The sequence below is a fragment of the Chrysochloris asiatica genome, unplaced genomic scaffold (genome assembly GCF_000296735.1).
Source record: "Chrysochloris asiatica unplaced genomic scaffold, ChrAsi1.0 scaffold00033, whole genome shotgun sequence".
Taxonomy (NCBI): domain Eukaryota; kingdom Metazoa; phylum Chordata; class Mammalia; order Afrosoricida; family Chrysochloridae; genus Chrysochloris; species Chrysochloris asiatica.
In genome coordinates, this window is record NW_006408551.1 from 1,897,690 (window position 1) to 1,922,069 (window position 24,380).

The window sequence follows — 24,380 nt, forward strand, 5'->3', positions numbered from 1 at the left end:
TGTATACGGTTTCCAAGGCTGTAAACCTTTATGGGAACAGAAAGTCTCATCTTTCTCCCGTGGAACAGCTGGTAGTTTCGAACTGCTGACCTTGCAGTTTGCAGCCTGATTCATAACCACTATGCTACCAGAGCTCCTTTGAAAACCCTATACAGGGCCATTATGAGACAGAACCAACTTAACAGCACTTAACAACAGTCTTTAGAGGGGAGCATGGTGGCTGCATACACTGGACTGCTAATCACAAGGTCCATAGTTTGAGCCCATCCAGCTGCCACCCAGCTGCTCCCTTGAAGATTTAGCCTCAGAAACCCTATACAGGGTCGTTATGAATCGGGACCAACTCGATCTGCACTTAACAATGGCAATAATCTTTTGAGAATCTCATTATTGCATACAAAATGTAACCATTAAAAAATGTTGGTATTAAAGGTCAAGTCATGGAGATAGGCAGCCCATCAATTATTGTGAACAAAGAAGGTAAGAAATTTTCTTGAGGTTACACAAAGCGATGGAAGGTTACTTTTCTATCCCAGTAGTTACTAATCTCTGGAAACCCAAGGTTGCTTAGTAGCAAGAAAGTTTGCTGATAGTGTTTGGGCTCTGGCTTGACTTCTAGTCTGGGGGGGTTAGTGACAAGGTCTTTGCAGCTTGAGTATGTCTTTGATTGTTTCCTATCTGCATACTCCCACTGCACCCTACTGTTTCCCCAAGCCGAGAGAGCTGTATTTGGCCATGAAAATGCATTCTATTCTCCCATGTTTTTGTATTGTAGAGGAGTAACATTGAGGGTTAGTATTCTGTCCTGGGATGCTTTGAACTACATAAAATGTAAGGGAGTAAGTTTAAGAAACTACTAGTTGTTTCTGTTCCTGTTGTGTCTTGAGAGTATAGTGTATGTATGTCACCTGAAGGAAACTTGATCAGTTTATTAACCTCTTTTTTTTTTTTTCCTATTGTGTCATGTTGCCTGTTTTAAAGTTTAGCGTTATGATAGGCTATCCTTTTTTCTCATGAGACAAAGTATGTGAAATAATACAAATTAAAAAACAAAAACAAAATTCATCCTAATATACTAGACTCTAATTTCTTAGCTCCTCCCAGAACTTTGGTTGGTGTTGTTGTTAAGTGCAGTTAAGTCAATAGTGACTATGTATAGGGTTTCCAAGGAGCAGCTGGTGATCTTGAACCACTGGCCTTGCAGTTCAAGCAACTTTGCAGTCTGACGCATTAGCCCACAGTGCCATACCAGGAACTCCTTTGGCAGTACGCTCAAATTGTACTTTTTGCTATTTTCACATATTTTCTTTCCCCAGAAAGGTCTTTATAGATAAGGAAGCCGACACTCAGAAAGGCAAGGGGAGTTTCTTAAGATCACAGTAGGTTAAGTGGCAAGGTAAAGAACAGAGCTCAGATGTGCCTGATTCCAAAGCCTTTAGCACTCACTGTGTGGGACTGCCTGTTTAGTTTGGCTCTTTTGGCTTTCATAAATGCTGTAGAACAACAAGGTTAGGGGAATCCTGACCTCTGGAGCCTATATTCAGTTCTTTTAATTTCGTTTGAAGTGCTCTAGTAGTAATCATAACTACAGACTGATAACTGACTAAACTTCCCTTCTATCCCTAATATTTTAGCTTTCAGTATCAAGCCTCTCCAAAGCAGTGTTTTATAAACTTTTTTTCAACTATGACTCATAGTAAAAAAAAAAAAATACATTTTGCATCAAAACTCACTATATATACATATACATACACAAGTAAAGCAAAATTTCACAAAATTACACCCTTAATTGCTTGTGATGTCGCTTTCATTTTTTGTTCTGTTTTTTTTCTTTTTAAATAAAAAATATATATATACTAATCATGATCCACTAGGTGATTTCAATGGAGTCCTGGTGTGGTGCTGTGGGCTAATGCGTCAGACTGCAAAGTCGTTTGAACTGCAAGGTCGGTGATTCAAGCTCAGCACCTGCTCCTTGAAACCCTATACAGGGTTTCTGTGGGTCAGAATTAACTTAACGACACTTAACAACATTGCCTTAAAAGGAATCCTGTTGTGGTGGTGTAGGATAAGCACTGGACTATTAACCTTAAGGTCTGTGGTTCAAACCCACCAGCTGCTCCTTGGAAACCAGTAACAGGGTCGCTGTGAGTTGGAACTGACTGAACAACACTTAACACCTTACAAAGGAGCCCTGGTGGCACAGTAGCTAAAGTGCTTGACTGCTAATCCAAAGGTTGGTGGTTTGAACTCACTAGGGACCCTGAAGGAGAAAGATGTGGCAGTCGACTTCTGTAAAGATGGACAGCCTTGGGAATGTGTGGGGCAAGTCTATACTGTCTTATAGGGTCACTAGGAATGGGAATCCACTGTCAGCAGTGGGTTTGTTTTTGGTGCCTGGGAGAGGGAATAGTACTTAACAGAAGCAGCCCTGGTGATACAGAGTGGTTAAGTGTTGGGCTGCTAACTAAATGGTTGGCAGTTTGAATCTACCAGCCACTCTGCAGAAGACAGATACAGTAGTCTGCATCCATAAAGATTACAGCCTTGGAAATCCTATGGGCAGTTAGGGTCCCTATGAGTTCAGAGCCACTTGAAAGCAATAGGTTTGTCTTTTTGATGGTTTGTGTATTGCCTTATAAGACTGATTCCAAATTTTTGAACTTTATGTACTAATCCAAATTAAAATTTTATTTTTATTTTTTCAAGTAACAATGGTTCGATAGCTAACTACTACCTTTCAACACCATTACTTTAAAAACAAGACAAAAAAGTGAGTTAGAAAACTAATTTTAAAATTATATTCCCTGGAGGACTCTAGACTCATGGAAAGAGAGGGACTGAGGGCTGGCGGTAAGAAGGCAGTCTTGCAGAATGTGCCCTTTAGTTGAGATTATTATATATTCCTGAGTGTTTTTATTTACATCTCCCCACCCCCCTAAAAAAAATCCCAGAGGGAAAGGAAGCAAAGACTGTTGAATGATGACGCACAGAGGAGCTTGTAATCACTGCAATGAAACGATAGTGTAAGCTGATGTTCTCCCATGTAAGCTATCATTTAGTTCACAATTAAAAAAAAATTCCCTGTTGGAAAAGCAAAAATGAAAAAATAGAATTAAAAATTTTAAATCCTTCACATACCACCCTTCTCAATCCCTCTCTTCTGAGAGCCCAATCCCTGTTAACAGATGGATGTGGATCCTTCCATGCCTTTTTCTATGCCGAATTTTGTTTTGCTTAAAGAAATAGGGTCTGACCATGTGTTTTGCTGTACTTAAAAAAAAAACTTAATATGTATTAGCAATTTTCCATTTAATACATATAAATTTATTCTTCAAAAGAGAATTGATGCTAAAAGAAGTTAGAAATCTCATAATAAAGGATACTCTTAACCTGAATAAATTTGACTTAATTGAAAACTTGATATCATTTCATCATAGACAAGCAAAAACTTCATCACAAAATGGCACATTTATCTGTGGATTCTTAGGATTTAGTGGCATGTTGTTGTTGTTGTGAAGTGCTGTCGAGTCGGTTCTGACCCATAGCGACCTGTATAGGGTTTCCAAGGAGCTTGAACCACCAACCTTGCAGTTCAAACGGCTTTGCAGTCAGGCACATTAATGCACAGCACCACACCAGGACTCACTCTTTAGTGGTATAGGTGACCACAAAATAACCAGTAGGATGAGAATAATTTGTCAGTGTTTTGTCTTAACAGTCTACTTTGGGACTGTTCTCACTTCTATCTTTATTCTAATGTTAATTATTTGTCCACAACTCCCTCTCCCCCTTTCTCCATACCTCTTTCATATGGCTGCCTAAGGAATATATTGCTAACAACTAATATTGAAATATATTTTAAGATAATATATTAAATTGATATTTTTTTGTGAACAAGTGCCACAAAATAATAGCTGCCAGACTGCAAAGCCATTTGAACTGCAAGGTTGGCGGTTCAAGCTCACCACCTGCTCCATGGAAACCCTATACAGGGTCGCAACTGACTTGATGGCACTTAACAATTGTTTATCCACACTGTGCTACATCTTTCACTTAATCCTCATGGCTACTCTATAAGCATTTTTTCCATTTTACAAAGGTGGCAGGTAATGCTCAGAGTGCCAGAGAAATATTCTTGATGTCATAATAATACTTAATATTTATTGAGTGCTTACTTTATGTTAAAGGAGCCCTGGTAACATAGTGGTTACAAATCGAGCTGCTAACCTCAGGGTCAGCAGTTCTAAACTACCAGCTGTTCCATGGGAGAAAGATGAGGCTTTCTGCTCCCGTAAAGATTTACAGCCTCAGAAACCCTGTACAGGTATGCTATGAGTCGGAACAGACTCCACGGCACATAACCACCACCACCACTTTATGTTAATTACTGTTTTAAGGTATTTCATTGAATCCTCAGAGGTACTCTTAATGCTATTATCATATACATATACACAGGTTTAACCTTTCCCCAGAGTTCCACAGCAAGTAAATAGAACTGGAAACCAAATCCAGAGAGTTGGACCCTAGGGCTATATTCATTTGTATGTTTTTCTGTCTTTACTCTCTAGTAAGTAGGATTGCTGAGATTTTAACCCTGATTTGATTGCAAAGCCACTCACTATACTAGTGAAGTAATGTTTCTTCACATATTCCATAGAATATGATGTCTGTAGAGCACCTAGGATCACCTTAGAGATGAGAAAGATTGATTTGAAAAAAGCAAAGTATAAGCTAAACAAGGTTTAGGTTTTGGAGAGAGGTTTTGCATGCTGTGATCATGCTAACTCCTCATTGGATCTCCTAGCTCCTCAGGATGATGACATATATTCAGGTTGGCATGATTAGAAGAGACTCAAGGTCCCAACTACTTTCCTCTATCTTCCCCCTCCCCTTTTCCAAGCCCTCTCAGAAGGTAGAGAAAGTTAATTTTTATTCTTTTTTTTTTTTTTTTAATGTTTTATTGTGAATTATATGGTAGTTTACATGGAAGAACATTAGCTTTACATTCTCATTGCCATGGTTACAGTCCCCTCCAAGCATCATCAACCAACCAAAGGGTATACCCTGCAAGCCTGCCCCTCCCCCCCTCCCCCCAGTCGTCTAGTCAGCGTGAGCACACAGCCCCTCTCCCTCTCTGGGTCTAGGTTCCCCAGCCTCTCTCTCTCTCCAAGTCTTTTGAAGGGAGCTATAGTGGCTAGATTGTTAAGCTGGCCCTCTCAGGCCCATTGTTTTTATAAAACAAACATTTGAAAATTGTTTACTCTTTTGAGCTACTGTGTCCATAGATGTAGGTCAATTTTTATTCTTTCATCAAAAATTGTTACTTGGAGACTTAATCTCTGTTCTATGCTCTAGAAATTCCTATGTGTATTTTGAAGGTACACCTTCTTTCTCTGCCTCTAATTTGGAGGGCTACAGCTGTTAAGACTGTTCGGTGCATAGGGTAATCTAATTCCTTAGTGCTAGAAAGACAGCTGCAAGTTAATATAGTAGGTCAAACCTAGTGACTCTTAGACTCCATAGACTTTACGACTTGGAGAGGTGGCAGAAGTTGTGAAAAAGTTGATATTGAAAGTGTCCGTTGTGCTTCGTACCTATCTTGTGCTTCAAGAGTTCAGACAGAAATGAGAATGGATCGTTTTTCTGGTAACAGGATGCTGGTTGTTTGTTGCGTCGGTTCTAATTCATAGCAACCCTGTATAGAGTTTCTGAGGGGTGGCTTGTGAATTTGAACCGCCAACCTTGCAGTCCTGTGCTTTATCCTACAATGCCATAGGGTTAGAGCTTCAGAAATGTCAGGAGGACTGGTCGTGTAAGAAGGGTACAGAGCCAGATGCTACCTCTCTGCCTTTATAGGAGGGGTGACTTATCCCACATCCCTAAAGTAAATCTCTTATTTTAATAGCTTAAGGGCAAGATACTGGAATCAAGGGTGCTTGTGGATGGATCTGGATTTTCTTTTGGCCTACTAAAGTTTGATCAGTTTGCTATGATTAAAACAATAACTTTGAGAACTTGATAGGAATTTAATGAGGGCTTAAAAATGTTCTGCCTCTCAGTTTTCATTCTCCATTTCAGTTCCCTTGGCAGTTAGAGATGATGTGATAGGACAAACTACTTCATATGCAATTACTTTACTGTCCCCACTCTTAGAATGGGTGTCAGCTGCATAGTACCTCTGAGGAATAACCTTTCAATGATGAGTGATTACAAGGGCAAATCCTCTAAAGAGTGAGGAAATGAAGAGATTCTGTTCTTCTCTAAAATGTGCTTATATCTGCAATGGACCCATATCTAATTTTACTTTTTTTTTCCCCTTGTAGGACTGTTGAAGCCTGAAAGCCCCCTCCCCTCCCCCTCCCCCTTTTGCCGCTTTTTGGCATCCCCCTCCCTCCACCCTTTCCCACTCTGATAATCTGGCCATGACTAGCAGAAGCACAGCCAGGCCCAATGGGCAGCCCCAGGCCAGCAAAATATGCCAGTTCAAATTGGTCCTGCTGGGGGAATCTGCAGTGGGGAAGTCTAGCCTGGTTTTACGTTTTGTCAAAGGGCAGTTCCATGAGTACCAGGAGAGTACCATTGGAGGTGAGTTCCTCAGGAAGGAAGAAGGATGATGCCCAGTCATTTGAAGGAAGCTATAGTGGCTTGATTGTTAAACTGGCCCTCTCAGGCCTATTGTTTTTATAAAACACTTTGTTTTCTAAAACAAACATTTAAAAATTGTTATAATGTCAACAAATAAGTATATGTGTTCATCCACTTGTTTCCTAGAAGAGAAGTTCACCTTTGAGTGCCAAGGAAAGCACTAAATTTTTATCTCCATCTGTCTTCCTTCTCCCACTCTATTACCTCAGTCTTAAGGGAGTGAACTATCGTGAGCAGCGTTGGTTTGAAGCATAACCAATAATCAGTATGGTTTGATTCATAATCAAAGATGTACATCTGAACCACCTGGGGAGCATTTCTAAACTATGCATGCTTGGACATTACCCTAGATCAGGGGTGGGAACCTTTTTTCTGCCAAGGGCCATTTGGATATTTATAGCATCACACAAAATTATCAACTTAAAAATTAGCCTGTTATTGTTGGTCAAACATTAACTCACCAGTTCAAACTCACCAGCTGCTCCTCAGAACCAACTCAATGATAATTAACAACAAAAAACAATGTGATGCCTTGGTAGGGCCAGACCAAATGATTTCTTGGGCCTTATATGACCTACGGGCTGGACATTCGCCACCCCTGCCCTAGATGAACTTTAAACTAGCGGGGAGGAAGAAGGTTGGTGACAGCAGTGACACGGGCAGGGAGGCAGGCATGTGTATGTTTGGAAATGTTCCTTAAACTTAGATTCTGATGCACATCTTGGTAAAATAGAGGCTGGAACTAAATACAAAATACATCTTTACCTACCTTCTCCCTGCTACTATCTCAAAACAGGGTGCTAATTGTATTTTCTGCTACTACTCTATTACTTCTGTCCCCCTTTTACTAATCACTTTGTTAAGTAGAGTGTTCCTGGACCACCAGAAGATAATAAGAAAAGAAATAACACAGAACATTTTAATGGTGGAACCTGCCATCAAGGTTTTAAGATTTTCTAATTCGTTTTTGATGTAGCTTTCTTCTGGAGCTTTTATCTCTGTCATTATCTGTTACTTCCCTATTTTGATTAGAAGAGGGATGAGTCTGGTTGAAGTGCCAGTTCTTATCTCTAAAGATAGTTCTAATCTGGTTCCAGGGCCTCTATACAAGGGGACTTCAGAAAGTTCATGGAAAAATGATACTGAAAGATCATGGAATTTTTCCAAACTTTTTGAAATCCCCTCATACAAAAAGGAGAATGCCAAGTTGTTTTTTGTACTTAAGTGGTCAGTGTGGTGACTGGTCTTAGACTGAGAGTGAAGGTATTTTGAAGATGGGCAAGACGTTGTCATTCATACTTCTACTTACAACGTCTTCCCCTCCATTCTCTCATCCATAGCGGCCTTCCTCACCCAATCCGTTTGTCTAGATGACACAACAGTCAAGTTTGAAATCTGGGACACAGCTGGGCAAGAGCGATACCATAGCTTGGCCCCCATGTACTACAGGGGTGCCCAAGCTGCAATTGTGGTTTATGACATTACTAATCAGGTAAGTTGGCTGAGTCCTTGCCTTTACAGGAATTAAACTAATTGGGGGAGAACAAACAGGGTCTTGAAAAAATAAGAGTATAAATTACACTTCCAAGTGCTGAGAAGAGAAAGTTAATGAATTATCATATACAGGTGGTTTCAGGCAGGGAAAGCTGCCTGGAAGAGGTTTTTTGACACTGGGTTTTGAACTTGATGGATGTGGATTGGTAATCATTCCAACCCAATCACTCTCTTCTCTGTTTTCTCAGGAAACCTTTGCCCGAGCAAAGACATGGGTGAAGGAACTGCAGCGACAAGCCAGTCCTAGCATTGTTATTGCTCTGGCAGGAAACAAAGCTGACCTGGCTAATAAACGCATGGTGGAGTATGAAGTAAGATGACCCATAGAGTCCCTCTATAACACACCCACTCTGTGCATGGGACCTTTCTTCCAAACCTGCCATCCCTGAAAACCTCATCTGAGGACATTCATTGTCTCATTCCCCAGTTAGCACCAACTGTGATTGAAATGACAGCAAGGAGATTTCAGAGCAGTTAGAAATGAATTCCAGGAGGGTTAGGGAAATACCAGCTCTTGAGGGTTCCTGTTTGAAATAGGAAGGAGGGAACAATTGAATGTGAGATCAGGGACTATTCAAACCCAAAAGCCCCTAGGTTACTTACCCTCTCCTGCCCATAATTAAGATTCCTGACATCTGTTTGTTGGACTAAGTGGTCTGCAGATACGCTTCTTTCAAGACTCACCAAAATAGGGTTCAGGGCCTTCTGGCTCCGAGGGGCACTTAAAGGGAGGGGACCTAGGATATACATGGCTCTAGTGATCTGTGGGAGTGGCAAGGCAATACTGTTCCCACCCTTTATTCTGAGCACCAGTACACCCCACCCCTTACAGGAGGCCCAGGCGTATGCAGATGACAACAGCTTATTGTTTATGGAGACTTCAGCCAAGACAGCTATGAACGTGAACGATCTCTTCCTGGCAATAGGTAAGGTCAGAACAGCCTGAGGTCTTGTCTGTTTTCATTGCCACTAGGCAGGATCATAACTAACCCAAGTCATAAGGCTAGGTGGGAGTATTTCCAGTTATAAAAAAAACTTTAAATGTAAAAATAACTTTTCATTCAGAACATTCTTTTAATGTCCTGATTTTCCCTGTCCCTTTTTGCCCCCACCCAGTAGCCTTTTTTGAGGGAATGAGTAAAATGTGCCATACTTTGTTTCCTTCTCTTTTTATCCCCAGCTAAGAAGTTGCCAAAGAGTGAACCCCAGAATCTGGTGGGTACAGCAGGCCGAAGCCGGGGTGTGGATCTCCATGAACAGTCCCAGCAGAACAAGAGCCAGTGTTGTAGCAACTGAGGGGGTGGCTAGCAGCAAACAAGTATGGAGCTAGCACGACAGCTAAGAAGTAACCTCCATCCCTACCCTTGAGCACACAGCCCCTACAGTAACAGCACACTGAGCCCTGGCTCCCAAGGGCTGCCTCCTGACAGCTCCGTCATGGCACTTTTTAACGCTTCAGCAACCAACACCAGGCAGCTGGTGCCACTGGCCTCCTACCCCTACTCTGGGGCTTGGGGTTCAGATCCCCCTGGGACTTACCTTCCGAAACAAACTTTCTTCACTTTGTATTATAGGTGCAAGACAGTGACCTACTTATCTTTCCTCCTTTTCCTGTGTCCGCCCCATTTTTTCAGAAAACAGTTTTGTCTCCTGTCCCTTCCCCTATCTGCTTTTGGTCAATCCCTGTTCTTGATCCTCTTTTTCTCCCTTTCCTTAGGGTGGAGAAGGTGGTGAACCAGAAACTGAGGAAGGAGGTTTTCAGTTCAGTCACATTAAAGGCCCCTGGGGGAGAGAGAGGCTCACAGAAGGAGGGAGTAAGGAAACATTTCCTTTTTGTTTTTATTTGTTTAGAGTATTCTCATATTTTAAAACACTGCAGTATCCATGAGCCTTGTGGAGGGTGTTTCTAGCAAGAGATGAGAATGGGAAGGCAAGCTCTCTGGCACTAGGTGAGAGGGCATTATGTTGAGTTAGCTAACTGGATGGAGGCCGAGAAGGTGAAGATGCAAGCTTCCAGAGCTTGGCGTTCCTTCACCCAGGCTCTTAAGCAGTCTCTCCCCTGTGGTGGGGATTAGATATCAGAGTCCTCCAAAGAATCTTCACTGGTTGCCTGCATCTTTGGCTCTGCTGTGATCTGATTAGAGGAGGGACTAGTTTCTGATACCCATCCTCTAATTTATACATATGCATTTTTTTCCCTTGGCCTTCAGATGGACCCTAGTTATCATACCCCCCTGCAGTTTGCACTTTAATTGATGGTATTTCAGTTGGGATACTTGTTTTATGGGGGTTTTGATTAATGTACCCACCCTCCCACCTTCTTTTTAATTAAATGGAATCTGAGTATATATGAAGTTTTGGGAGGGGACTGTAGAGAACAATACTCATGCCCAATATTCATTGCTAGCTTCCTCTAACTCTTGATTCTTAACCTATGTTTTAACCAACCTAGCTCTTAGTGGAGTTTTGCCTTTCCTGGAAAATTTAACTGAGTAGTAGTCTCGGCATATTCCTCATAGCATAGGCCAAGGAAGAATGAGGAGGGGCCAGGTAAGAGGGAGGGATTTTCTCTCTTTTTCCAGGGTTCACATTCAATTTGATATGCATTACCATGTCTTTTATACTTTCCTGTAAATAGGTGTGGTCTTTATTCCCACTGTACAGTCTATCACTAGCTTCCTTTTGGCCTTACTTCTTTTCTCCTTTGTTAATGTCTTCAGTTTGATCCCTCTATCCTTACCCCAGCCCCACCTCCCTGTGCATCTTTGTACCACAGAGGCCTACTTGTGTGGCCCCTTTAATCACATCACCTGTTCTTGTGGACAGGAAATAACTAGCACTGAAAGGTACCTCACAACTGTCTCACACCATCAGAGGGCTCTGGTACTTTCTAGATCTCGAGCATCTCTTCATATCCCTCATCAGGTGTTTTTAGGATATCTTTAGGAAACTATCAAGGCAAGAGAGAACTCTAGGCCCCGTGTTTTTCCATCCTAGAGTTTGGGGAAGAAAGATAAGAGTGCCCTAGTGACCTAGGCTCAGAACCTCTGCTCTTTTGGCTTGCAGACTGCCTTCTGTCCCAGTGCAGCTGAGAAATCCATGAAGCTGAGATTTTTGAAGGACTCGTCTTAGGTTCTTCTACTTAGGCCTCAATTTCCCTCCTTTCCAGGGGCAGCCTTAGTTATCATGGCCCTGAAACATATGTTTTCCCTTTTTGTTCCCAGCACTCACTATCCCCTAAAAGGACCCAGTGCATCCTTTTTACAAGTGGAAGAACTAGGTTGCCTTTCTAAATTTCCTAGACATGAAGATGAAGTTCTTTCTCTGTGCGGCTTTCCCCATGGAGCTGGAGTGAAGATGTTTCATTGCCTTGGGGCTGGGAAACCATTTCCCCTGGCTTATTCTCCCCTCTCCTCTCCCTTTAGAAACTTGATTGGCCTTAGCTTCTGGACCTATCTGCTGCCTTCCCTCTACTTTTTAAAAGCTCTTCTGCTTTCCTTTAAGCTCTGTTGGGCTTAGGGATCTTAGATTTTTATTTTCCAGCTCTTGATTTTTCTGATCTTTTTTTTTTTTTTTTTTTTTTTTAGGGGGGGGGTTGTCTTTTTTTTTTTTTCTTCTTATTCTAAGAAAGCATTTGCCTTTTTCCCCCCTTTCTCCCTCTCCCAATAACAATCGTGGTTACAGAATGCAACTGCTGATTTACCAATGTATTTAATGTAAGTAAAAAAAGGGAAAAAAAGTGTATTGAAGTGTTGCTTCTTTGTTTTTGCTATTTGTCTGTTTGTGCTAGAAATTTGAAAGAAAGTACACCCAATAATGTTTTATTGAATCAGAAGCATATCTTCCCTCTTCATCTTGATACCTCCTGTTCCCTTTAATCTTTTCTTGAATAAGGAGAGAATCTAATTCGGAAAATAGCCCATTTATTGCTGTTTAATCAATCTTATTTAAATGCCACTGAAAACCCACTGCCATAGAGTTGATTCTGACTCATAGTGACCCTATATAGGGTTTCTGAGGCTGTAAATATCTATAGGAGCAGAAAGCTTCATCTTTCCTCCTGGGGCAGCTAGCTGGTAGGTTTGAACTACTGACTTTGGGGTTAGGCCAGTGATTGCACTACAGTGCTACCAGGGATCTGTTAAAAGACACCAAATCTTAACCCTAGCTCTTTTTAGGTGCTCTCAACAGAAGGTGTAGGAGTATAGGTATGGTCGTGTGGGTGTGGTATAGTATATGGACCTTTGGGCAATCAGTGGGTTAGTTGGGGGTGGGAGTGGAGGTGGGGTTTGTGACTCCTTTGCAATAATATGCAAAATGTAAGCATGTTTTTCTAGGGAGAGTTAAAGTTAAAAATAACTGAATTAGCTCTTACTATGTAGCTTCAACTCCAAAAGAAAAACTTCCCTTTAGCCTGTTCTTATCTCATACTGCCCTTGAAGCCCTTCTGTTTCTAAGTAGGTGCAAGTGCAGAGGGGCTTAGGTTCCCAAAGAACCTAAAGGAGGAAAGCAGGAAAGGGGACTGGTGCCAGACAGATCTGACATTCCAGACCTGTCTCTGCCAACTTACCAGCCATGGCCTTGATCAAGTTACTTAGCTAATCTGTCTCAGCATCTGTAAAATAAAGAAAACTTGAGGTTTAAAGGCCAGTTATGTGACACATATTAGGCAGAGGTCTTCTGCTGTGATTTCAGATAGTCCATACAGGTATGTATCTTTTCTGTATCTGAAGGAAGATAGTCCATACAGGTATGTATCTTTTCTGTACCTTCCTTCAGATAGTCCACACAGGTATGTATCTTTTCTGTATCTTCCTTGGCTGAGATCATAGAACTGAGCTTATTTTTTGAAAGGCTGATAGGAATAGGCCAGGCATCAGACTTCTCCTTAGGTTTCTAAACTGAGTTCCATTTTTAAAAACTTTAGAGCCAAAGTAAACTTCACTTTTCTCCAGTCTCTTAGTACTCCCAGTAGGTGGCTTGATTCTTGCTAAAAGATCTAGTTCCGTTTAAAAGGTCAGAAAAACCAAACCCTTTTTTTCACGCATTTTGCAAAATCTGATCCATCTTGGTTTCCCTTTGTCAGCCATAAGTGAACTGGTTTGAACAACCAGTTCGAAGTTCTGGTTCAAACCCACCAGCCCCTCGTGGGAGAAAGAAAGATGTGGTTAGTCTGCTTCTGTGAAGATTTACAGCCTTGGAAACCCAATAGGGCAGTCTTCCTCTGTTCCAAAGGATAAGTTGGAATCTACTCCACAACATTTGATTTGATAATCTTAATGGGAAGCAGGCGGCCACATTTTTCTTCCTTGACGTGGCTGGTGGGTTTGAACCAGGGCTTTGAACTGGCTTAACCTGCTTCAGTCATGGTTGACAAAGCAAAATTGGGACAGACCAAATTTTGTAAACTGTGGGTACCTGGGATGGTAACTGGAGGGGGTGAAATTATGGTTGAAGCTCTGGAATGGAAGACTCAGAAGAGGTTTAGTGAGCCCTTTCAGGAGACTGGATTATTGCCAAGACACTGGAGAGTTACGTACGTTCAAACCTGCCAGTCAGCTACTGTCTTTGAGCAGGACATCATTGTTTCCAGCTGGGCTAGTTGCTATACAACACACATACTGCCCTTGTTTTCTAAAAGGAAAATTAATTTCTAGCAGTATCTACCTATAATTTACCCCATTCTGATTATCGTTCCAGGCATCTACATTTTACAGATTCTAGGTCACCCAGGTTTCTTTTTATTGGCCAAGACTGAACCAAGAAGAACTGGTTTGAAGTCCTGGCTTGAACTACTTACCTTTCAGTTAGCAGCCAATTACAGAAACACTTCACCAGAACTCCTATACTGTGCCACCCAAACCAAACCCACTGCCATAAAGTTGATTCCAACTCAGGATACAGTAAAAGTGCCCCACAGAGTTTACAAGGCTGAATATCTTTACAGAAGCCGACTGCCACACCTTCTCTGCAGAGCAGCTGGTGAGTTCAAACTGCCAACCATTTGGTTAGCAGCTGAGCTACCAAGGCACCACTGTGCCACCTGCTGCCATTGAGTTGATTCTGGCTCATAACAACTCTGTACAGCTTTCCAAGGCTATAAACCTTGGTGGAAGGAGCTCTGCTAATGTAGTGGTTATGAGTCTGGCTGCTAACCTCAGAGCCAGTGTTCAAACCTACCAGCCGATCCGCAGGAGAAAGATGAGGCTTTCTGCTCCCGTTAAGATTTATAGCCTTGGAAACCCTATACAGGGGCGCCATGACGGATTCCACGGCACGGCACACCATCACCACCAAACCTTTGTGTAGCACAAAGCCTCATCTTTCTTCTGTGGAGCAGCTGGTGGGTTTAAACTTATGACTTTGTGAGCAGCAACCCAGTGCTTAGCCTACACCACCGCCAGGGCTCCTTACTGTGCCACCAGGTTCCCTTAAAAAGTTGAAACCAAAACCCAAACACAGTCCTATCTTCTGACTCACTGCAACCCTATTTAGGGTTTCCGATGCTGTAAATCTTTATGGGAGCAGAAAGCCGCCGCAGTCTCCCGTGGAGAGGCTGGTGTATTCAAACTGCTGACCTTGCATAACAGCCCAATGCGTAAGCCACCACTCCACCAGAATACAAAGGAGGGAAAATGATCTTCAAAATTAAAAGGTGAAGATCTTGATTTAAACAAAATAAGGTTGTAGTTTGAACATCTGACCACTAGAGGGTAGTGTAAGGTACGTTTGTCCCTGATTCAGGGACAAGATTTGCAGGCTAGAAGGTACACAACCTGCCCGTCAATAATATCAGACCTCGCAAAATGATAGAAAGGGTAATGGCAAACATATCCTACTAGTGTCCTCTACTGTGAAACTATAAGCAATTATAGGCTTCCGATTTTGGGATGTTTTAATAATCTTGTTAAAAGACAATTGTTTGTTTTTAAATTCTGCTTTACGAAGCAAATTTTTTAGATGACTATTCCGTGTTGTTGGTTACATAATTTGAGAAGAAATTTGGCTAATCCAAGGAGTCCGAAGTTTTGGAACCTTAGGTTTAATTTCTGTTCTCATTCCTAAATATAACAATTGTGCGCTTGACCTTGTTTTTTTGCTAAGACAAACCCGGCTGTTGTAATTGCCACACGTCAAAACAGGATAGAGGCAGAGCTCCCCGCCAAAGAACTCCCCCTCCCCCTCCCTTAGATTCCCAAGGCCCCCCAAGGGTGAACGCACCTGGTGCCTTCACACCCCCAGCCACGGGGATGTCTCCAAGTCTCCCATCTCTCCGCTCTTGGGAGTCTTTGTCACCTTCCACTGGGTCCAGATATCAATTAGGGTCCCATCATTCCTCGCCTACCGACTCTAAAACCGATGGCGATCTCAGACTGGAAACAAAAATTCGGCCAGTCCCAGATCGTTGCCCTCGTGGCGTCCCGCCTGTCCGGCTTCCAGAAGGCGTGTACAGCAGCTCGGACGGCGGCCACAGCCAGCCAATGACTGGGGGGACGAGCTGAGAGCCTGAGTAGATCTTTAATTCTGCGGTACGTCACGGCGCTGGCCCCACCCCTTCGTGAACGATCCCTAGGCTCCTAGCGGGTAAAACAGTCGCTGCACGGACGCCGAGCGGGGTAAGGGGGACTGGGACTGGGAGGAGGAAGGGCTGATAATCTGGGTATCTTAACTCCAAAGTCAACAAAATTGCTAGTACCTGCCTCCATGACCCCTACTGGAGTGCTCGAGGTTGTGAGGTGTTACAATATCCTCGTGTGGCTGCTGCTGGGCTGGGACTTGGACCCGGTATTTGTGCCCGGCTGTTGTTAGCCTTATCCTCCCGAAAGTACCCCTGGGGAGAGAGGGACCACCATTCGCACTAGGAGGTGTAGCGCCTCTGTTTTGTGGCAAAAGGCTGCTGCTCCTTCCAGACTGGAGCCTCTGGGCTGATGGATTTTCATCTGAGAGTCAGCCTTACCGGCAAAGCTCCATTCCGAAGCCAGTCAGCTACTGGGGTTTAAGTCAGGTGAGAAAGAGAGCTCCACGACCCATCAGTGAAGTGCGGGCCCTGTTCTAACTCCGTAGTAGTTCCTCTGTTCCATTCTGCACCCGCTCGCCTCACCCTCTCGCCCCACCCCACCCCCGTTGGTGTCCAGCCTCTCTCGCTTAGGTCAACAATTGGGACAGTTCTCACCCCTTCTACTTTGGCCTTCTGGGGTCAGTGATCTGATGCTCAGGACTGTGAAGAAGAAACTGCTGCAGGCAGAGAGCAGAGAAATTACCTCAGTCCTTTCTCAGCCCATTCCCTGAAACCCTAGCCGTTAACCCCTTGCATCTGCAAGGTAGGGACAGAGACCTTGGATTGAGATCCGGATCCCAGCAGCTGGGTTCTCTTTTTTTTTTTTTTTTAGAATGGGTTGAGGGAGAGGAGAAGGGCTGCAGGACCTTCAAAGGCAGTTTATTATCTTGTTTAGTCTTCACAGCTGCTCTGTGAGGTAGACCGCACTCTCATTTCATAGATGAGGACACAAGTTTAGGGGGGAACAGGACAACAAACCTAAGGCAGTTTGGGTTCTTTTATCCCATTAGACTGCCACTTCTTTTTCATCTTTTTTGTCCCTGTTTACATAAAATTATCCCTTAGTTGTACTCTTCTGACTTAAAAAAACTGGCAATTTGGACAGTCGACATTTGGCTTCTGCCTTTTTTAGGCCATTGACCCTGAGCATTGGTCTTTGTAGCAGCCAAAGAGTAGAGGATGAGAGATGATTCTAGAAGACTCCCTTTCCCCATTACCTTCTCCCATTCTGTCAGCACAGAATTGTCTCTTTATGATTTGCCTCCTAATCTTCCCATTTGCCCAAGGAGCTCTCAGCTGACCTTCTCTGTATCTTTTTCCTACCCATTCCCTCAAGTCTCCCTAATACCATCTTCTCCCAGGACTCTTCCCCAGTTTGATCCAAGTATCTTCCTCCTACAGTTCTGCCACAATGCTGCTGCTGCACAGAGCTGTGGTCCCAGGGCTCCAACATGTCTCCAGGTAAGCCATCTTATCTTAGGTGGCCTCTTAGCCCTTATCTCCCACCCCTAGTATCTTTATGATGTCTTATCTTATCTGCCAGGGGACATTTATTGCTTTTAACAGATGTAAAGGTGGCAAGGGAGAAAAGGGAAAATCACTTGTTCCATTCATTCCAGCTGAGGTTGGAACCAGTGATTCATGGACCAGGGAAAGGTAGACCCCTAGGGCTTTTCTGACTCATTCACGTAGTCAAAGAAATTGTGCTACTAAGAAGACCTATCTCTCTCCTAGACTCAGGTTGACCTCGAGGCACTGCATTCGGGCCTGCTCTACAGATAATACATTTCAGTCCCAGCATTCCAGCCTTGCCTTCTCTGGTGATAACTCTGGCAGCAGGGGCTGGAGGGTCATTGGGACCCTCCTGGGCCTTGGCGCAGTGTTAGCCTATCATGAACGTCGGTGCGGGGTAAGTGGGGAAAGAGCCCTAACTAACTCCCCAGGTAACTCAGGTTGTGATGGAATCGCAGTTCCTAGTAGCCAAAACTTGTGGGTTGGTTCAGGGGAGAGCTAGGGTGATTTCTTCTTAATATTCTGTTCCCTTTTGCCTGCAGGCTACTCAGGAATCACCACCCATATACACGAGGGAGGAAGTAAGCTCCCACTGCAGCCCTAAGACTGGGATCTGGGTGACTTTTGGCCATGAGGTCTTTGATGTCACAGAATTTGTAGATCTACACCCAGGGGGCCCATCAAAACTGATGCTAGCAGCAGGAGGTCCCCTAGAGCCTTTCTGGGCTCTTTATGCTGTTCACAATCAGCCCCATGTGCGTGAGGTACTGGCCCAGTATAAGATTGGGGAACTGGACCCCAAAGATACAGCGCCTCCCACCTTGGAGACCTCTGACCCTTATGCTGGCGATCCTCCACGGCACCCAGCCCTGAAGGTCAATAGCCAGCGCCCCTTTAATGCAGAGCCCCCTCCTGAGCTGCTGACGGAGAGTTATATCACACCCAATCCTCTCTTCTTTACTCGAAATCATCTACCTGTACCCAACCTGGACCCAGACACCTATCGCCTGCACATAAAAGGGCCATCTGGGGGGCAGTCATTGTCCCTATCCTTGGATGACTTATGCCAGTTCCCCAAGCATGAGGTCACAGTCACTCTGCAGTGTGCTGGCAACCGGCGCTCTGAGATGACGAGGGTCAAAGAAGTAAAAGGTCTGGAATGGAGGACAGGGGCCATAAGTACTGCACGTTGGGCTGGGGCACGGCTCTGTGATGTGTTAACCCAGGCTGGTCACCACCTCTCAGAAACTGAAGCCCATGTTTGCTTTGAGGGGCTGGACTCAGATCCCACTGGAACTGCCTATGGAGCATCCATCCCTCTGGCTCGGGCCTTGGACCCCGAAGCTGATGTCCTGCTGGCATATGAGATGAATGGGCAGCCTCTGCCTCGGGACCATGGCTTCCCTGTGCGGGTAGTGGTTCCTGGTGTTGTAGGTGCCCGCCATGTGAAGTGGCTAGGCAAAGTGAGTGTGGAATCAGAGGAAAGTTACAGCCACTGGCAAAGGCGGGATTACAAAGGTTTCTCTCCATCTGTGGACTGGGACACCGTAGATTTTGATTCTGCTCCATCTATTCAGGAACTTCCTATCCAGTCAGCCATCACAGAGCCCCAGGATGGGGAGACAATAGCGTCTGGGGAGGTGACTGTGAAGGGTTACGCATGGAGCGGTGGTGGCAGAGCTGTGGTCCGGGTCGATGTATCTCTGGATGGGGGCCTAACCTGGCAGGTGGCTGAGCTGAATGGAGAGGACCAGCACCCCAGGAAAGCTTGGGCATGGCGGCTATGGCAGCTGCAAGCCCTTGTGCCTGCTGGGCAAAAGGAATTGAACATTGTTTGTAAGGCTGTGGATGACAGCTACAATGTGCAGCCGGACACTGTGGCCCCAATTTGGAACCTGAGAGGCGTGCTCAGCAATGCCTGGCACCGTGTCCATGTTCATGTCACTCCATGAGAACATGGAACAAAGGAGTCGTCTAATCCCAGCACCACCTTCTCAACCCCTGTTCACACACACCCATCCCTTGGCCCTCATCGCCATAGGAAAGCCCTTCTTTCTCTCTGCTTCCTAGTCACAATCCTGAATCCTGTACCAACCCTTCCTGAGCTATACACATTATATATGCATTACACATTTCCACCCAGGCACCCTCCCTCAGTTGATAACGTGTTACAGATCCCTCCTTGCTTCTGACTTTGTGTTAGAATTTGGAGGCTTTGGGAGCAAGGAGCTATAAGTGAAAAAAGTAAGTCTGGAGATAAGCACTATTTTCTCTTACTCTACTTATAAAGACTGTCACCACTGAGGCCTTATTTTGTTTTGCTTCTTGGATGCTTCAGGGAATGGGTGTGGGTATATGTAAGAAAAGTGTATAATGCTATTTTCCACTGCCTCTCTGGGCCTCCAGGGGGTTTATTGTGAGGAGACAGGTACAACCCTCAACTTTTGCAGTTCTATATCAATAAAGTGCCCATTTAAGATTCTGACTCAAGCCTCCTGGGGCTGGGGAGTGAACGTGCTGCTGGAGGGAGGCTTCAATGGTACTGAGGTCAGTATGCAGTGCCATTAGTTCAAAAGGAAACAGCGGGAAGAGGGGTGAAAGGAAGCAGGTGCAGGAAGTCAGGGAGTGGGCCTCCCGTATCAGGTCAGTCAGCATCTGAGCAACTCCTAGGTGACTGACCTTAATATATGCCCGAAGAAGAGAAAATATTTGGTACCCTTAATCACCTCTTCCTCCAATTCCTACACACTTGAAGGCAAAGAGTGCTGAAATTGAAATCTAGCTTGTCTTAGGAGGGGCAGGAGAAAACTTAGAATATGTGCCACACCTGGTGGGGCGTCCATTATACGCTTAGTTCATAAATTAGATGCAGTAGCCATTGCTATAACGAGCTCTGGTAGCTAGCTAGTGGTTATGAGGGGGGCTGCAACCTCAAAGTCATAGTTCGAAATTACCAGCCGTTCCACCAGAGAAAGATGAGGCTTTCTGCTCCCGTAAAGCCTCGGAAACCCTATGCTGGGTCGCCATGAGTCCGAATTGACTCCACGGCATACCACCCTCACCCATTGCTAAACCACTGAATCGACGCTCGATTACTCTTCCCTGGCAGCTCTCTCTTCTTTCCCCAGCAGTCTCCCCGGCTTCGGGGCGCTCGGTGTTCAGCCTCACCGCCTGTCGCCTGGTAGTGGGACCGGAAGTTGTTCGGGGGAGGGGGACGACTGTCATGGGGGGGGCTCATGAGGGGGGGCTGGTCCCTCCTCAGGTGAAGTCGCTGATGGAGATGGAGCCGCCGCCGCCGCTCAGCGCCCAGGTCCTGGCTCCGGGCCGGCTGCCGCCGCCTCAGTGACCCCACTCCCCCCGCACTGGGCCATCCGGGCCAGAGTGGGGGAACCCCGCCGCCCTGCTCCCTTCTTCCCCAACACCATTCATCCCCTTTCCCCAACTACCCCAGTGCACGCGCGTGCGCGAGTGGAGCTGCCTCAGGTGAGCGAGGGGCGGGGCTTGGACGAAGCGCGGGAGGCGGGGCATCTGTGCCGGGGGCGGGGCCTAAGTGCTAGGGCGTGACGCGAGGGGAGAAGTGGTCAAGAAGAGAGGGTCGTAGGGTGGGCTGGGGCTGGAAGGAAGGGCTCTAACCCGGAGAGAGTTGGCTTGAGGCCTCAGAATTTAGGGGGAAGTAGCAGGAGCTGGAGGGTCTTAAAAAGGCAGGAGATGGGTCAGTATAGAGGAGTGAGTAGAAGCAGGGGCCTGGCGTGTGCAAGCCCCTTTCGTGCGGTACAGCTGGAGAACAGCGTACGGAAAGAAAGAAGAGAGGGTTCCTGAGGCAAAAAGCAAGGGGCGGACTTTGGTTGAGAACGTTGGAGAGAGAGACAGGCCTACGTAGGAAGATCTGGGAAGGAATTAGAATGGGAGAATATTGGAGTACAGATGAAACTTAGGGTGGAGTGAAAAGTGCAGTCTAGGGTACTATGTATAGTAAAAAGTCTAGGGAACCTGGCTAGCAAGGCTGGGAAGGAAGAGATTCACTGAAAAAGAGCCCCAGCACAGAAATGTAACAATGAAAGTCTTTGGGTGAGAAATCCAGCGAGAAGACTTGGGAAGCCAGGCCGGCTGCTTATTTCCTGAATACTGAAACAGCTCTACTTGGACCTCCTCCTTACCCACTCCCATTCATCCCAGTTATTTTCTTCCCCCATAATTGCTAGAGTTGTAGCTTCTCAATTTTTAGATTTTCTTTTGATTTCTATGTTTTTGTTGTGACTGGTTCTATCAAGGAATTGTTAAGCACGGTCAAGTCAGTTCTGACTCATAGCCACCCTGTGTAGGGATGTTAGTGGAATTTCCAGTGGAATGTATATTGGAACGTGGACTTTTAGAAGTTTAGGAAATTAATTGTGGTGCTGCCAGTTAGTGTGCTGGACTACAAGGTCGGTTTGAACCACAAGGTTGGCGGATCAAGCTCACCAGCCGCTCCTGGAAACTATATAGGGTCGCTATAAATCGAAACCTACTTGATGGCACTTAACAACAACCCTTCTCTAAGATCAAGCATTTAACTGCTCCAGGAAGATTTGATACATTACTAACCACTTTGTGTCAAGCTTTGTATACTTTCTCTTGTAAGCAAAACTATGATTGTGACTCCTATTGATCCCCACCTACATGTGTGATGGCTTCTGCTATATCACTGTCTTCTCAGCCTGAGTTTTCAAAACATCACTGGTGGGCTTGGTATGGCCCTAACTCATTCATGTGAACTTCCAGCTGTGGGGCTCCCATGACCAAGTAGATGACCACTGAGGCCTGGTTGTCTCCCCTTACTCATACTTGCTCACTGTGCCTGGTTGAAGGTGCATGTTTATATCCTTAGGAATCATGAAAAAATACATGTCTTAACCTAGAATATTTCCATTTAAGATGATCAGATTCTAAGAATAAGGCCATATAAAAGACAAATCTGACAATCCTTGACAGTTGAATTTCTTGTTTGGTAAGGTGTGAGTTGCACAGCCTAAGGGCCTGCCAGTGGGCCAGTAAATCTTGCTTTGTGGTATGTGGGACTTCAGTCCTCACCACTAAGAGTCAGAGAAGCTAGACAACCCCCTGGGTTATATGAGAATAGTTCCTGAAATAACAAAAGTCTGAAAAGAAGAAAATAACCTTACCAGAGGGAAGCTGAACTCTCTGGAGCTTTTTGGGTAGGCCTCAGCTATGTTCTACTTGGCAGCTTCTGAATTAAAGCTTAACCTAGTCAATAGATGTCATGTCTTAAGCATGCATCAAAGCCTTTGTTGCCCATTGAGTACAGTTCAATTGTAGCTTCTGGGCAATCTCATTCAGTTGTTAAGTGCCATCAAGTGGGTCCTACTCCTAGCGACCTATATAGGGTTTCCAAGGAGTGGCTGGTGGATTTGAACTGCTGACCTTGCGATTAGCAGTTCAGTGCTCATCCTACAGTGCCACGCCAGAGTTCCATTCCTCTCAATAAGACAAGGAAAAGACTGATCTCAGGAGCTCTGGTAGCTTAGTGCTTACGAATCGGGCTGCGAGCCGCAAGGTCAGCAGTTTGAAACTACCAGCTGTTCCGCGGGAGAAAGATGAGACTTTCTGTTCCCATAAAGATTTACAGCCTTGGAAACCCTGTACAGGGTCACTTTGAGTTTGAACCGACTCCACGGCACATAACAACAACAACAAGACAATGAAAAGACAGGTCTCAGGACTTGGCTCAGAAATAAGTCCTGAATCTTTTCCAATGAAAATACAGTAGAAAATTTCCTCCTTATTTTCTCTTAGTTTGAAATCTACAGCTTGTACTTCCCAACATGGGAAGACTATTACTCCGCCTTTTACACTACCTCTCACAACAGCCACAAAAGAATGAATTTCTCTCAAACTGGCCATCCCTTTCTCTCAACATACATAAAATCACCAAAGAAAAATAAAGTTATTATTGGGTAGGATTCCTGGTGTGGTGCTGTTGGATCAGCACTGGACTGTGAACCACAAGATTGGCAGTTCAAACCCACCAGCTGCTTCTTGAAAACCCTACGCAGGGTAACTTGAGTCGGAATCTACTCGACAGTACTTTACAATTTGGGGGTAGGTATTTCTGGCCTCGTTTTCCTTGTAGTAACAAATAAGAGCATGGGACCCTGTGGGTGTGGACAGAGGCAGAAGGACTCCATTTTTTGTGGGTCTTTTGACCCTGCTAGATGTGTGGTATTGTAGGATAAAGACTGGGCTGCTAACCTGGTAACTGTAAAGTTGGTGGTTCAAACCCACCAGCTGCTTCTTGGAAACCTTATACAGAGTCACTCTAGAATTGACTTGACAGGACAACAGGAATCCTGGTGTGGCACTGTAGGATAAGCACTGGACCACAAGGTCAGTTTGAATGCATGGTCGATGGTTCAAACTGGTTCAAACTCACCAGTCGCTCTTCAGAAACCCTATACAGAGTTGCTATGGGTTGGAACTGACTCCAAGGCACTTAACAACAGAAAAGCTTTGAATTCTAGACTTGAATTGTTTCCTCTTTTCAGAAAAGTTGCTGATTCTATTGGAAACAACCTTTCAAGGTTTATCAGAGGAAAGATCTAAGAAAGGCTGACAGGAATGGCCTGGTTCCCTGGGGGTAGCATCCACCTCATAAATTCTGCTGGAATACCTATCCTGGGGGTAACATTGAACCAAGGAGCCCTGTTTCTACCTTTAAGAGACTTAATAAAGAGTATAGTTTGACCTTTTCGTTCCTGAAAAGAGAATGGAAGGGAGAAGATTATTTCTTCTTCCATCCATAAATCTTTTATTTCCAGTTCAAGAATTTAAGTCACCAAGTTGCAGACCCAAAAACTGTTTCACACCTAAGAAACAAGGCAAGCAGGGGGTCTCAAACCTTCTAGCTGGGGTAAGATTAACTTTGTGCTCTGGTGGAAAGAACCCTGGTACCCACTTCTACTTGTTCCACTTCTTTTGCTAACCAAATAGGTGATGTTTTTGTTGTTGTTAAGTGCCATTAAGTTGGTTTTGACTCATAGCGACCTGTATAGGGTTTCCAAGGAGCAGCTGGTGGGTTTGAACTGCTGAACACATGGTTCACAGTCCAGTG

General features: G+C 44.7%; 2 protein-coding genes across 3 annotated transcripts in view; both read left to right on the top strand.

The window, feature by feature from the left end:
• RAB5B (RAB5B, member RAS oncogene family) overlaps positions 1–10,421 on the top strand; it is an 18,298-nt gene extending 7,877 nt beyond the window's left edge. Inside the window, exons 2-6 of one of the 2 annotated variants that reach the window (XM_006859406.1) lie at positions 6,327–6,588; positions 7,989–8,140; positions 8,391–8,513; positions 9,035–9,128; positions 9,383–10,421. In XM_006859406.1, the coding sequence (XP_006859468.1) occupies positions 6,426–6,588; positions 7,989–8,140; positions 8,391–8,513; positions 9,035–9,128; positions 9,383–9,498 (648 nt within the window). In that variant the 5' untranslated portion in view covers positions 6,327–6,425 and the 3' untranslated portion in view covers positions 9,499–10,421. The remainder of the gene's footprint in view (positions 1–6,326; positions 6,589–7,988; positions 8,141–8,390; positions 8,514–9,034; positions 9,129–9,382) is intronic. The other variant, XM_006859407.1, reaches the window with a different exon arrangement.
• A 6,743-nt stretch (positions 10,422–17,164) lies between these two features.
• SUOX (sulfite oxidase) lies at positions 17,165–19,240 on the top strand. Its single transcript, XM_006859408.1, has 3 exons — positions 17,165–17,221; positions 17,495–17,669; positions 17,815–19,240. Exons 1-3 carry the CDS (start codon positions 17,172–17,174, stop codon positions 19,222–19,224), a joined length of 1,635 nt encoding a protein of 544 aa, XP_006859470.1. The 5' UTR covers positions 17,165–17,171; the 3' UTR covers positions 19,225–19,240.
• Positions 19,241–24,380: the final 5,140 nt, after the last annotated feature.

Bases quoted from the DNA above. Each gene is read 5' to 3' on its own strand.
- SUOX (XM_006859408.1), top strand. From the start codon at position 17,172: ATGCTGCTGCTGCACAGAGCTGTGGTCCCAGGGCTCCAACATGTCTCC. The intron at 17,222-17,494 runs GTAAGCCATCTT...TCTCTCTCCTAG, and splicing joins GGGCTCCAACATGTCTCCAG to ACTCAGGTTGACCTCGAGGC. The intron at 17,670-17,814 runs GTAAGTGGGGAA...TTTTGCCTGCAG, and splicing joins ATCATGAACGTCGGTGCGGG to GCTACTCAGGAATCACCACC.